General features: G+C 46.6%; 1 protein-coding gene across 2 annotated transcripts in view; it reads right to left on the bottom strand.

Annotated features, from left to right (window-relative positions):
- Nucleotides 1-6,479, bottom strand: part of LOC146008378 (protein MTSS 1-like) — a 151,249-nt gene extending 144,770 nt beyond the window's left edge. Inside the window, exon 1 of one of the 2 annotated variants that reach the window (XM_083147586.1) lies at nucleotides 5,973-6,479. In XM_083147586.1, the coding sequence (XP_083003712.1) occupies nucleotides 5,973-6,044 (72 nt within the window). In that variant the 5' untranslated portion in view covers nucleotides 6,045-6,479. The remainder of the gene's footprint in view (nucleotides 1-5,972) is intronic. The other variant, XM_083147587.1, reaches the window with a different exon arrangement.
- Nucleotides 6,480-15,064: the final 8,585 nt, after the last annotated feature.

The raw sequence follows: 15,064 nt of genomic DNA, 5'->3' as shown, positions 1-15,064 counted from the left end.
TTTATTATTACATTGCTATTATCAATCAAATACTTTCTTACTGGCTTCAAAAACCACTCCCAATATCTTAGCAGCTGATGCAAGCAAAAAAGAAGGAACAAAATCTAATTTGTGCCTCTATGACTAAGGTGCCCACACACTAGAACGATTTTTTGGCCGATTTCCGATATTTACCGATAATCAGGCGATATTGGTCCGGTGCGCGCTCCCGTGGATCTTTTACTAAATCTTCTGATCTTTACATGCTGCACGAAAGATCAGAAGATTTAACAAAAGATCCATAGGAACGCACACGGGATCTTAAGAAAAATCTTTAGTAAAGATGTGCACTTGCCTGAAATCTTTTGTCCAGGACACAAAAAAGATTTCAAGGCTAATTTATGCGCACATCTTAAGATCACAGTCCACAACAAAAATACAACTAAAAAAAAAAAAAAAATGTAATAGCTCTCATTTTGATAACATCAAAAACCATAACTTAGAGAATAATTTTTCACCAGTACAGGTTGGTAATATAGGTCAGTTCTAAACTGTTAATTCAATTAAATTTGCTGTGAACAGCGCTTCCCATTGGGATAGTAAAGCATGAAAGAATTTAAAGGAAAAAAACACCTGAAAAAAAAACCCTCATGTGGACCTTGTCTAGGTCGACCATAAACTTGTGTTGACCTTTTATCAATGTTGACCTTGGGAATATCAACCAGTTCAAGGTGTCGATCTAGTCACTTTCAACCATTATTGGTCAACCTAGACATTGTCTATCCAGTGACGCAATACCATATGGCCAATATGTGCGCAGCTAGGCATTACTATGCATACTGTACAGAACTGGCCCCTAAATATCATGACAGTTTGTGAGATTAAACCGTGTAAGGTTTCAAAGTAGTATGTGCTACTTGACAACAAAAACAATACTCAATTTAAACCATGCAAGATCTTTATACACTATTGCTGCTATATTGCAGTTTGTCGATTTTGACAGTGACAGAGGGAGAATAATAGCAATCAGTGGCAATGGGAAGCATACTGTACTATTGAGTGCGTGCAGGCCCCTAACAATTTTCACATGCCAGGCAATGTCAAAACCTTCATTTTTCTGAAGAGTCGTGATAGGATCAGTAAAAGATAAGACATTTCTACACTGCTGTATATCAAGTGTAGCATTGTTTAAATCTAGAGACAGTGACAATTTACTTTGATGATTAAAAAAACAACAATAAAATGGTTGTAAAGCACAGTTGGAAGCATGAAAGAATGCAAAAAATGCAAAGTGATTGTTACAATTTACAGGAGGGCAGGTACAAGCTAATAAAAAAGCCATCCAATAATTGGAAACTCCTATGACATATTTATAGAATAGATGCAAAATGCTAGAATGCACATATTGGGCCTTATTTTCAAACCATGGTCATATCTGTCCATAGCTCCCGTCTAAAGCAACGGAATATGCAGTGATATGCAATTGCTCCCTTTTTCTGCGCTAACCATGCACATTAAAGTCGGGTGTAGCCATGCAAAGCAGCTAAACTCGATCAAACTAAAGGCCCATACACACTGGGCGACTGAGCTGAAAGTCGCTCAAAACAGCAGGTTTGAGCGACTTTCAGGTCAAAGTCGCCCAGTGTGTATGGCCCGGCGATGAGCGCTGCTGCGCGCTCCCGCAACATCGCCGGGAAAGCCGTTCATCTGCTGGTTATACCAGCAGATAAGCGACTCTCAGGACGGCTTTGCATCGCCATCCTCTGTCGGCGCCGGGCAGGGGGAAAGCCACTCAGTGTGTATGCACTGAGCGGCTTTCCCCGCAGGGATGAACACTATCATCACTGTCCATACACGCTGGGCATAGTCACCCAGTGTGTATGGACCTTTAAGGGCATGCCCTGAAAAGTCCTATTTGTGTGGCAGCAGAATTGTTTAGACACTGGGCAGCCCTCTGATTGGATGAGCTATCTCAGCCAATCAGAGGGCTGCCCAGTGTTTTAAACACTTCTGCTGCCACTGCTGACCGCCGCTATCGCTACTTCTTGACCTACATTACAACACCACCCTCTGCCCACCCTCTTCCAGCACCCTATGTGCCATCTCCAGATGGCATGCGACATCGGGTGCTGTAAGGGGACACTTTTTGCACCACAAGATGTGATCGGGTTCGATGGACATCGCACTTCAATGTCGCATGGAATCTGATAGCATAAGTGTATGGGTAGCATTATACAGACTCCCAAAGACTATACACGGTGTGATTTCAGCCATATCACCATGTGTACGGAGCGACTGGCGCCGGGAGCGCGCTCCACCGACCAGCCCTGGGGTTGTCGCTGCTCCTGCGACCAGAAGCTTTCCTCGGCAATCAGCTCTTTCCCTGTGCGGCTTCCCCCGGCAGTGCCTCGTTTCAGCAACGTACATCTCTGGTCGCTGATGAAAACGGGACACAGAGCAATATATTGCTCCATGTGTACGGAGCTTAACCTAATCTCCTGACTACATTAACTGTGTGTCTTTATATTCATTTTAGACATCACAGGTTTGCTAAATAGGGTGTGGTATATTAGGTCACCAATGTCTAGGTGGACACCAAAATGTCAATGTGCACAAAATCAGCACTTGCAAAAGGACTACACAAGTTTTTGACAAGTTTTCTGGTGTGTCAATGTCAACACTTAAGCACGCGGATTCCCAATTAATATATCACATTCAGTTGCTTGGCTTGCTTTATTCGCCCTGGTTCAGGCCAAGTACCTCGCTGAACTTTTCCTTTCCCAATTGTAGTGCACAGAATTTGAAAAAGTATGAAAAAGTTAAAAAACAATGAAAAAAAATAAAAAACCTGAAAAACCCCTGGCAACCTTTTCGACCATAGCCAGGTGTGTCAACCTTTTTGCTATGTCCACCATATGTATGTTGATATATTGACTTTGACCTAGATATGGTCTGTCAGCCATCTGTATACTGCTAGGCATTGTTGCAATACATAAGTTGCATAATACTTAAACTACTGAGCTATGTGTACTTCAACCCATTTTCTGCTGGCAGGACAGACAGAAAAACATAGTGCACACACTCCTAACCAACAAATGGCTCAGACAGCTGTTCTCTGTACTCCTGGTGATCATGTGTTGGTGATTAACATAGCTACTTTACACAGCTGCAGATCCTTTTAGATGTATCCTTCCAACTATAATATTTAAGATTTCAACAGTATATCAGGGCAACTAGTACACTACACAGAGCTAGCCTAAAACACACATCTGAAAGAAAAATAAAATTAGTAAACTCACTTAACTTTGGTTTCACTTTACAATTATAGAAGGACTGACAGTAGAAAAAAATCTGGAGAGAAAGTCACAATGGCTGATGCTACATTTGTGTCTACAATAATTTCTCTCTTGGCTAAGCTTTGAAAAAAAAAAAAAATCCAAATTTTGCCTTGATGGCTTTCCCTGCCGTATTGTGTCCTACTGTTTTACTGACAGCAAAGTGCACACATGGAGAAGTGAATTAGTTCATTGCTGAATCAAAACACAGACTGTTTATCCAACAAGAGGGTGTCTGAAAACCAGACGTGTAGTTTACACATAAAACCAGCAAAAAAGACAGACATACAGATACAAATCGTAGATGCAGATTTAGACAAGAGATTGAAGAGGTGAATTAAAAGAACAATATGTTCTTATATAGCATAGAAAAGGGTCAACATTATCCGACCATGAACTAAAAAATGTAAAAAAAAAAAAAAAAACTGTATTAGTGTTTTGGACACAAGTACCTTTGACATCATAAATATTCCTGAAAGAATAAACATACATTGGATCTGACCAGTTAAGAGTATTGACTGAATTGTGTCATGAACTTATGTGAAAGAATTTTAATGTTCAGCTTTCTAGACATGTTTCAAAAACAGTGTATCTTCACCTAAAGAAACCATTCATTAATACTTTGTATCATGTGAGCAAGTGTGTAATTCTTGTGCAATGTGCAGGGCTGTTCAAATCGGGAATATTAAAACTACATGTGACACCCAGCATTGATGCCCTTTCAGGGGCACATATGCTACACCCTGCAATAACGCCCTATCAGGGGCAGGCACGTGACACCCTGCATTGGTGCCCCATCATCGGCGCAATATGCGTGACACCCAGCATTGGTGCCCCATCATCGGCGCAATATGCGTGACACCCAGCATTGGTGCCCCATCATCGGCACAATATGCGTGACACCCAGCATTGGTGCCCCATCATCGGCACAATATGCGTGACACCCAGCATTGGTGCCCCATCATCAGCACAATATGCGTGACACCCAGCATTGGTGCCCCATCATCGGCACAATATGCGTGACACCCAGCATTGGTGCCCCATCATTGGCACAATATGTGTGACTCCCAGCATTGGTGCCCCATCATCGGCACAATATGTGACACCCCACATTTGCCACCTGCATTAGTTCCCTATCAGGGACACATACACGTGACGCCCCGCGCTGGCACCCTATCAGGGACACATACACGTGACGCCCCGCGCTGGCGCCCTATCAGGGACACATACACGTGACGCCCCGCGCTGGCGCCCCATCAGGGACACATACACGTGACGCCCCGCGCTGGCGCCCCATCAGGGACACATACACGTGACGCCCCGCGCTGGCGCCCCATCAGGGACACATACACGTGACGCCCCGCGCTGGCGCCCCATCAGGGACACATACACGTGACGCCCCGCGCTGGCGCCCCATCAGGGACACATACACGTGACGCCCCGCGCTGGCGCCCTATCAGGGACACATACACGTGACGCCCCGCGCTGGCGCCCTATCAGGGACACATACACGTGACGCCCCGCGCTGGCGCCCTATCAGGGACACATACACGTGACGCACCGCGCTGGCGCCCTATCAGGGACACATACACGTGACGCCCCGCGCTGGCGCCCTATCAGGGACACATACACGTGACGCCCCGCGCTGGCGCCCTATCAGGGACACATACACGTGACGCCCTATCAGGGACACATACACGTGACGCCCCGCGCTGGCGCCCTATCAGGGACACATACACGTGACGCCCCGCGCTGGCGCCCTATCAGGGACACATACACTTGACGCCCCGCGCTGGCGCCCTATCAGGGACACATACACGTGACGCCCCGCGCTGGCGCCCTATCAGGGACACATACACGTGACGCCCCACGCTGGCGCCCTATCAGGGACACATACACGTGACGCACCGCGCTGGCGCCCTATCAGGGACACATACACGTGACGCCCCGCGCTGGCGCCCTATCAGGGACACATACACGTGACGCCCCGCGCTGGCGCCCTATCAGGGACACATACACGTGACGCCCCGCGCTGGCGCCCTATCAGGGACACATACACGTGACGCCCCGCGCTGGCGCCCTATCAGGGACACATACACGTGACGCCCCGCGCTGGCGCCCTATCAGGGACACATACACGTGACGCCCCGCGCTGGCGCCCTATCAGGGACACATACACGTGACGCCCCGCGCTGGCGCCCTATCAGGGACACATACACGTGACGCCCTATCAGGGACACATACACGTGACGCCCCGCGCTGGCGCCCTATCCTGGACACATACACGTGACGCCCCGCGCTGGTGCCCTATCAGGGACACATACTCGTTATCACAGCCCAATATATGTTAAACTCTGCGTTGGTGCCCTACCAGGGACAAATATATGTGACACCCTGTGTTGGTGCCCTACCAGGGACATGAAAGGATTAATGCTGTAGGCAGCTAGCAATGCGCTGCAGCACGCTGCTCAGTGGCTCACAGTCACATCTCCAGCACTGTCCATGGGGACACGCAGCCCTGGTCATCACAGTCACACTCCGATGTAGCGGAGAGCAGAGCAGGCGGAACAGGTTGCATGCTACCCACACTGCAGCATTGTCCCTGCTTCCTCCTTTGTTATGGAAGTTTCCCCGGACACGCCTGGCAGACATTCTCACCTTCATATCGTTCATTATGGTCTGGAAGAGTCCTCCCAGCGCGCTGCATTCCTTCTCCATGCCGGCGTCCATGTCTGGCGCTGCTGCCCCGGGCAGAGCCCCCTCAGTACGTGTCCGGTGTGCGGGCTCCTGCCGGCAGAGCACGGATAGATAGCCGCTGATAATGAGAGCGGAGCGTCCTCACTCTGATCTCATGCCGCGGCAATGCACTGGAGCTGGGAGGGGAAGACCAAGCTTCGGGAATACGCTGCTTACGCAACGGCGCAGGGCCCCCTGCCGGCCACACACGTTGCCAACGGAGACCAGGCCCGCCTTCTTCCACGACACGCCCATTTAGACAAACCACTCCTTCGTTTGCTCCCTCACATCTATAGGTTCCCTCCCCGCCCCTTTACTGTTGCCGCCCTTCTCATGGTAAATAAACGTCCCGATACTCATTGGGGCGTGGTTCGTCAGTTACGTCACACACGGAGCTGCGTCGTTGCATTGTGACGGTTGCCAGCTCTCTCTGGGAAATCAATGTCAGTGCCGCCCCCAGCTGTAATCCGTCCGGGCGTGGGGCGGGACGCTGAGTACACAGACGGGGTGTAGCCACGCCCATAGGTATGAGAGCAACAGCAGCAGCAGCAGCAGCAGCAGCCTGTCTCCCAGGTGTGATTGGTGTATGCATGTTCTGTGCTATAGGCTGTCACACGATCAGGATGCAGGTATTTTAGGAACAGTGATGAGGAAGTATGTGGGCAATGTTAATGTTATCAAATGCCATTGCTGCGTCCTGTTACATCCTCTAACGAGTCCAAAGGCTTCTGTCCAGGGAGCAGATAAGCTGGCCATACACCTGAATAATGTTAACACTGCACGATTTTGATGTTGTGCAATGAATTGTGTGCACTATACGCACAATGCGTGGTCGCCCCTCAGATCAAGCTGCACCTCTGATCCGACAGCTTCCATTGCAGTCGTCAGCAAACCGTATGTGGTTTTACATACAAGTACATACTGTACGATCCAGAGGCGGAACTAACGAGTTGTGGGCCCAGGTGCAAAAATATGCTTCGGGCCCCCCCACTGCAGAACCGATTACACATTATGCTGCACACTGTAGTGGCCATTACACATTTTCCTGCACACCGTAATGCCCATAACACATTGTTCCCCACCATAATTCCCATTACACATTGTTGCACACTGTATTGCCTATTAACATTATGCCACACACCGTAATGCCCATTACAATATGCCACACACCATAATGTCCATTACACATTATGCCACACATGTAATTGCATACCTCCCAACTTCTCTGTTGGGGAAATAGGGACACTCGCGCGGCCCGAAAAGGGGGCGGAGCGTATGCAAATGAGGGTGTGGCTTATGCTAATTAGCCGCAACCTCATTTTCATACGAGAATAGATGCTGTGCATATGCGCACAGCGTCTATTCTATTAGATTGGGGGGTCTCCCAACTGCCACCCCCCGCAGCGGGACAATGCCTGCCGCGGGTGGGACAGCGGGACAGGACCCGAAAATCGGGACTGTCCCGCTGTAATCGTGACAGTTGGGAGTTATGTAATTCCCATTACATATTATGCCCCCAGTAATGTTTACACATAATTCCCCCCCTGTAGTTCCCGTTCCCCTTAAACATTGCTCACATTAGTGCCATATAAGATGGGAGGAGAGAGCTCACCTGTGTGGTGTGCACTCAGCTCCTATGCTGCTGAGTGGCTCATACAATCGCTGATGGTCATTTGAAATATGGCACAGGGTAGTGAGCCAATTGGAGCTGATGGTCCGGCAGAGGTCCGCTAACTGCGGCTGCTTCCGGTCCGTGAGCTCTGATAGGCTGGTGGGCAGGAGCCATATTTCAAATGTCTGTCGGTGCTGGTTTGAGCCCCTCAGCAGCATAGGAGCTGAGAGTACACCACACAGAGCCATGGTGATGGGCAGTGAGTGGTTGTGTGCTGCTGCTCTACACGCCCCCCCCCAGGACCCAGCACTCTAGGCTGCAGTCTGCCTGATCATCCTAATGATATAGTATAATTACTATATATCAGCCCCCTCCCTGTAGTATAATCAACAGCCCCCACCTTGTAGTTGTATTAATATTAACAGCCCCCTCCCCCATAGTATTATTAATATTAACAGCGCCCATGTCCTCTAATTAAAATGTCTGCCCCCCCCCCCCCTTTATGTACTTTATATATAGCATACTTACAGGCAGCGCGAGTGAGAGGATACAGACCCTGAACCATGCAGCTGGAGGAGCAGGGAGGATGCAGCATGGGACCACAGAGCCTGCATATGCCCTCCAACAAGCTCGGACTCATGTCCTAGCATCAGCAGGCGCCAGCCAGCAGCAGGGCTCCCTTCCTCTGACATGTAACAGCGGGGATCAGGCGGCTCTCAGCACAGCAATCCGCGGCAGCAGCTCCAGATCCTCGTGCGCACCCACGTCAGCATCTGCGGCAATCAGCCTCAGATGCTGTTGTGGGTGCACCTGGCATGGGATCTACTGCAGCGGATTGTTGAAGTGGGTGCACACGAGGATATGGAGCTGCGCCATTTAGCCCCATCACCTCACTGGAGAACTGCAAATTAAGGCATTTATCGTAATTTTTGTGGGGCTTAAAAACGGCAAGCTCCGTCCCCAGCCCCAGAAGTGCTGTAGAGAGTCTCCTCTCTGGGCTTCTGCCGGAGCGGAGACTCAAAAAGTAGGACAGGTTACAGGGGCAGTATCTGCATGTCCTATCCATTTACAATATAGAATATGGTACAGTAAAGTCCAAATATTTTTCGGTACTTGTGTATTAGCACGGCGCCCACTAAGCAATTTGCTTAGTGGGCTATTTTGCGTAGGAAAATCGCATCGCATTGCATCGCATCGCATGGGCCATTTTAGTGCCATGCGATGCGATTTTCCTATGTAATTTATAGGGTGTGCGATGCCATGACATTAGGTATACAATAATATGATTGTATGTCCCCAAAATAGGTTTAACGCACCCCCCCACTATCCACGCCACCCCAAAGCGTGGCGAGCGGCGGCGGAATGAGTCCTCCAACTTTTTCATTACCCCACTATCCACGTCGGCGTGGAGTTGATTTTATATAGTGTGGCGAGCGCAGCGAGCCACCGAGCCCGAAGCATGGCGAGCGCACGCGGAATACATGTAAAGTAATCCGTGTCCCCACGCGGGGCTCACCACGCTTCGGGCTCGGTGGCTCGCTGCGCTCGCCACACTATATAAAATCAGCTTCACACCGACATGGATAGTGGGGGAATGAAAAGGTCGGAGGACACGTTCCGCCGCCGCTCGCCACGCTTCGGGGTGGTGTGGATAGTGCGGGGTGCGTTAAAACCTATTTTGGGGCCATACAATCATATTATTGTATAGCTAATGTAATGGCATCGCACACCCTATAAAATCGCATGCGATTTTGCAGGACATGCGATCCGATGGCTCGGGGCTGACAGAGCAGTGAATAAATGACACTAAAAAATCGCATCGCATCAAATGACCCTTAAATGGCCCATGCGATGCGATGCGATGCGATTTCCCTACGGTGCCGTACGTAGCAAAACTGGGCGCCGTGATACTACACAAGTACCTATTTTTCAGTAACTGGTATACAGTATTTCAAGCTGACAGTTCCATCACAAGACTCCAAGTGCCGCCCCCAAACATGTTCTGCCCCATGGCATGTGCCTGAAGTGCCTAATGGGAAATTTGGCACTGCTTAATTGCCCACTTGAAAAAGGGCAATGAGTTCTTTAAATACTAGATGGGCACCAGTCCTTGGGTAAATATAATTCTTCACACCAACTATACAGTAGCTTGTTTGCCAATGTTTCAATTGTTTATTACAGTTTTCATAGGGCATTCATATTTAACCTGAGGCATGCTGCCCATCGCTATCTACTACGAACAATAAATATAAAACGCATATGTTTTGTATGAATAAAACAAACACATTTATAAGCTTTACATGAAAAAAAGCCTCCCATACTGGATAATCGAACAGTGTTCTCCAACAATTCACAATAAAAAAGGGGTCTAGACTCACATGGAAGGGTTGTGGCCACATGTTAGTATCCACAATTCAAATGATGACACGCAGTAGTGCAATCTTATTCACATGACACCACACATAGACCCTTATTCTGATTCACTTGCATAGGCAAATTCCTTCTTAAAATGGACAAAACCATGTGCACTGCAGGTGGGGCTGATGTAACACGTGCAGAGAAAATTAGATTTGGGTGGGGTTTTACTTCAAAGGGCGAGATGCTCCAAACGAAAAATGCTGTAAAACCTTTTTTTCGGGGTTTTTACCGCATTTTCATATGCAGCAACGCCCCACCGACGGGGTTTCGCTGCGGGGGGTTACGCCAGTTCTAGATGCAGGGAGGAGGAAACAGAGCCCTCACAGCCGGGTTAGGGTGCAGGGAGGGAGGAGGGAACCCATTGCACATCGCCGGCCATCCCTTTGAGTTAATAATCGCATATGTTATTGCATATGCAATTATTAACAATGCAAATGTCGGCGATGTGCGGCAGGGGTTATTAGAGAATTCCGCCCAAAGTTCTATATTGCAGTGTAAAAATAAAGCAATCAGTATTTTCCCTGCACAGAAACAAAATAACTCACCTAAATCTAATTCTCTCTGCACAAGTTACATCTGCCCAACCTGCAGTTCACATGGTTTTGTCCATTTGAGGAGTTTGCATTTGAATAAGGGCCATAGTGCCCCAGATTCATATTACACTACATACTAGTGACCCTTATTCACTTTACAACACACATAAGTATCCCTTATACATATGGGGGTAATTCAGACCTGATCGCACAGTGACTGATTATTGATACGACCCATAGTACGCATGCATGAGGCCATCCTGTGATGAAAGTAGTAAGTAAGTTTAATTTATATAGCGCACTTTCTCCAACAGGACTCAAGGCGCTAAAAGCCTGCTAAATTTTTGGATCCCTTGCCATATTCAAGGTGATTGACAGGAAGTAGGTGTCTTTGGTTCGTAACTGGCCGTTTCATGAAAGTGCCAGAAAAAACACTGGGAGTGACAGGAAAAACCCAGGCTGCCAAAGTGTTTTATGGGAGGGTGTGTGACATCAGCAACAGCCTGGATATGCCTCTTTTCATTGCAGCCACCGAGTATGTCTCTGGCTTCTCTGAGCCTACGATGACTGGTGCCCAGCGTAAAAATCATTCCATGGTGAAAGTCTAATGAATTTTTTTGAACATATTCACATGACTGCGAATAAATTTGCAGCCATACACATTTATTTGCATGATTTACTTGAATGCTGGCAGCTGCCAATATATGACCATGTGAGTAGGTCTGAATTCTCCCCATAATGCCAACATACACATGACGCGTTTTGGCGGCTTTTACCTTTGATAAAGCAGCCATTATAGTATATGGCGAAAAGTGTCAGGTGGTGCATCACTGACCCTGGAGGAAACTACCGCTTGAACCAGCCCTGGACCAATTCTTTTATCAATCCCCCCAAAAAAGGACCAACGCAATCATTGAGTTACCATACTGCAATGAGAATTGTCTCATTTCAATTGGACGCTTACTGTCCCAGAAGGAGCAAGAAATTGGTTACCACAGAACAATGGACTGCAATGCCGATGTATCTTATTTGTCGACCAATGTGGCAATTATAAATCCCCAAAAAATCCTCTACCAGTTGAACTGCATCAGTTAAACTATAAGGGCTTTTCATAATTTATTATTCAAGACTCTACATAGCATAATAAGGAATGAGCGGTTTCACCTCAGGAAGAGTTTTATAGTGTTATTATTTTACTGATTTAAATAATCATGTTTACATTGTAAATTAATTGTTATTAAATTGAATTAATCATTCATGTGTGTATTGTCTGCTTGTACAGATATACTGTTTATTACTGTATATATATACCTATACCATTTTGCATCTCCTTGTCCTCACAGTTATCGACCGTAAGACGGGCTTAACTCTGGCAGGGGTGGGGGTGGCAGGGCTTACGGAAGGTCCCAGGCGGCTCAGGGGGGGGGGGCAAGGGTGACTTCTCCATTGAGAGAAGTCACCCTAGTCCAGTGGTTCCCAAACTGTGTGCCGTGGCTCCCTGGGGTGCCTCGGGACACATGCAGGGGTGCCCTGGGTTGGTGGTCCAAGACCAATTCAAATTTTTTATGGTTAATTATTTATGGGCAAAACCAGTGCTGGTGGTTGACAATAATAAAATGTGTACAAACAGAAGCAAATCCTGCCCGTTACTACATAACTGACACTAGGAATCGCATATAAACCCAATCTATTTAATTATTGGGGGTCCTAGGGGTGCCGTGAAAACATGTTGATACTCTAGGGTGCCGTGATTCAAAAAAGATTGGGAACCACTGCCCTAGTCTATATCCAGCTTTTCACAGAATTCTGGGAGAGTCAGACTTAAGCTGGATATACACTAGGACGACTTCTCTCCTCAGATAAATCGCACGCGATACCCGGGTGGCAGGATTGGATAGAAAAAGAAAAGAATGGTGGCACAGCGCTAGTTTGAGGAGGAATAATCACCATGGGATGTAAAAATATTAAATTTTAATAGAAACACACATAAAATTAGTACAATGACAATAACATGAATTAAATGTGATAATAAATTTGATAAAGTGATCTCACTGTCAGGATGGATGTTGAAGCCACCGAGGAACTGAAATTTGGTTCCTATTGGTAGGCGCAAAGTACCGTAGCCGCTGTTTTTATATTCCACTACTTGGGAAGGTGCCAAAAGTGTTGTGTCCACTCAGTTTTGTGGATAGCCCATTAGAGGGCCGCAGGGGAGATCGGTGCGATGGAACGCATGAGGATCCAAGTGGGCCTGGAGGTCCTGTGGCCAATGTGTGGCCAGTGGAGGGTGGACCGCAATCGATCTCAATCTGATGACCTCCTTTAAATATCTGTATCTTGTGTCCACCTCGAGGTGTCAGGAGGTTATTGCTGCTGGTTATACCAGCGCCTGTCTGTCCCCTAGGGGACCAACTTTGACAGGATTGGATAGGACTGTCATTTTGCTCGCAATATACCGGTGCAACTCACAGGCTGCAGTGTTATCCGGAATTGCTGTCAACCACATGCAATTTGGATGCTTTTCATGCGATTGATCGCGGCAATCACAAGAAAAGTGATTGCCTAGTGTATGAGGACCTAAAGAGACGTTACTGTTTTTCCTTACTAATAGTTAAATTGTTATATGTTTTTACATGTATAAATGATTTGCTGTCATGGTTTCGTTATATGGCACTATATGTGTTTTTTTATTTTATTAAATTCTATATCTTTATAGTGTGAAAAGGAAACACTGATAATGACACACCCAAGGTGGATCAGATGGCTCACTTAGCATGACACATAGGTATCACTGATCAACAAATGAACAATGAAATTCTGATATATAAAATGATTCACCCTGAGTATGTGTTCTCAAAAAAAAAAAAACTAGAACGTTGCTAGGTCAATTGCACAATACGAGTAATCCAGTTAGACGGTTGAGCATGCAAGCTCACAATGGCAAATCTTAATTTTGTTCTCTGTGTATATTTATTTAGTGTATGCCAACTTTTTTCACTAAACCAGTTATATAACTTTCTCTTAACACAATTTACAGAATACAAATAAAAAAAAAAAACACTTTTTGCACATAATGCATACCCTGTGAAACAAAATATATTAGACAAATATATCATCTATACATAAAAGTTAAAGTATGTATAAACGTTTTTTTCTTCAGAGGCTCCTACATGCCTAGATGGATCTGAACCAAACTTGGTACACATACCCTTCATTATCCAACTTAAAACACTGGTGAAGTTTCACATGAAAAAATGCATATATGTATATATAATGTGGAGCGGCACTCCTGGGTCCAATGTTGCAAGAATACACTAATGAAAGTGCTTTGTTTCAACGTTTCAGTTTATTGATTTAAAACCGTCATCAGGAATCCTAAGGTACCCAGAGTTGCTCGGGTTTGGTTGTACAATTACCATTACTTGAACTTTATCCTTTCTTTTGCTTTAAGCTTAACCGCTCACCATGCTCATGGTGTGACCAGCATACACCTGTCTGTGGTGGGCTCCTGGATCTGAGCACATTTGTTTTTTCTTAAACTCCATGTCCTTTACCCCCTCTGTGTTATGCAACTTTGCCATATGTTGCTGCCCTGACCTACGTTGTGGCCGGACCCCTTTTTGGAGCCCTGGGACCCTAGATTGTAAGTCATATGTATAACAAGTTTGGTGTAAATTGCAACAGTATATCTGCTAGAGTGTATGGATCAGAACAAACAGAGTAACTGAAATCTTGTGCCCTGTTAGAGAATACTCCTCTTTGGAAACTCTTGTGCAGGATTTCTGACTTCCGAGGTTCGACTGCCTCCGCCTTGTGAAAAGGGCTTCATAGTATACTGGCTCTTTCTTTATGATTGATCTTTGAGGTGTCAGAATTGTTGGTATTAATGGTTGTGCATAGCTGGATGCATAAAGATATGATGTACATTCCCAAGCTGTTCAATAACCCTTTGATGTTATCAGTGATGGCTGATGCTCCTAATGAATAGTCTGGGAAGGATACTGAAATGCATTGAGCTTTGAATCAGTTATCTTTCCCTCTAGAGCAGGAGTGGGCAATAAGTGGCCCTCCAGCTGATGATGAATTACACATCCCAGCATGCCTTACCTTAGTTTTGCCATTTGCCCATGCTTAGACTGATGCAAGGCATGCTGGGACGTATAATTCCTCAACAGCTGGAGGGCTGCTTATTGCCCACCCCTGCTTTAGACTCTTCTGTACTATACCTACCTGTGAATTCATCCAACACTGTTAACATCACTTTGTTCTTAATACTTAGTAGAAAGAAACACTTAAAATACGAAGTTCTTGGTTATGAAGTGGTCTTTCCACATAATTCACACATTGTACTCAGAGGCGTAGCGAGGGTGGCTCTGACGGAGCACCAGCTCCGGGCGCCGGAAGATCAAATGGCGCCGGAGCCGTGCCTGCATTGCCTCCCAGCCCTGCAC

Source organism: Crinia signifera, chromosome 6 (assembly GCF_055691185.1).
Source record: "Crinia signifera chromosome 6, ASM5569118v1, whole genome shotgun sequence".
Taxonomy (NCBI): domain Eukaryota; kingdom Metazoa; phylum Chordata; class Amphibia; order Anura; family Myobatrachidae; genus Crinia; species Crinia signifera.
This window is presented reverse-complemented; position numbering and strand designations above follow the sequence as displayed.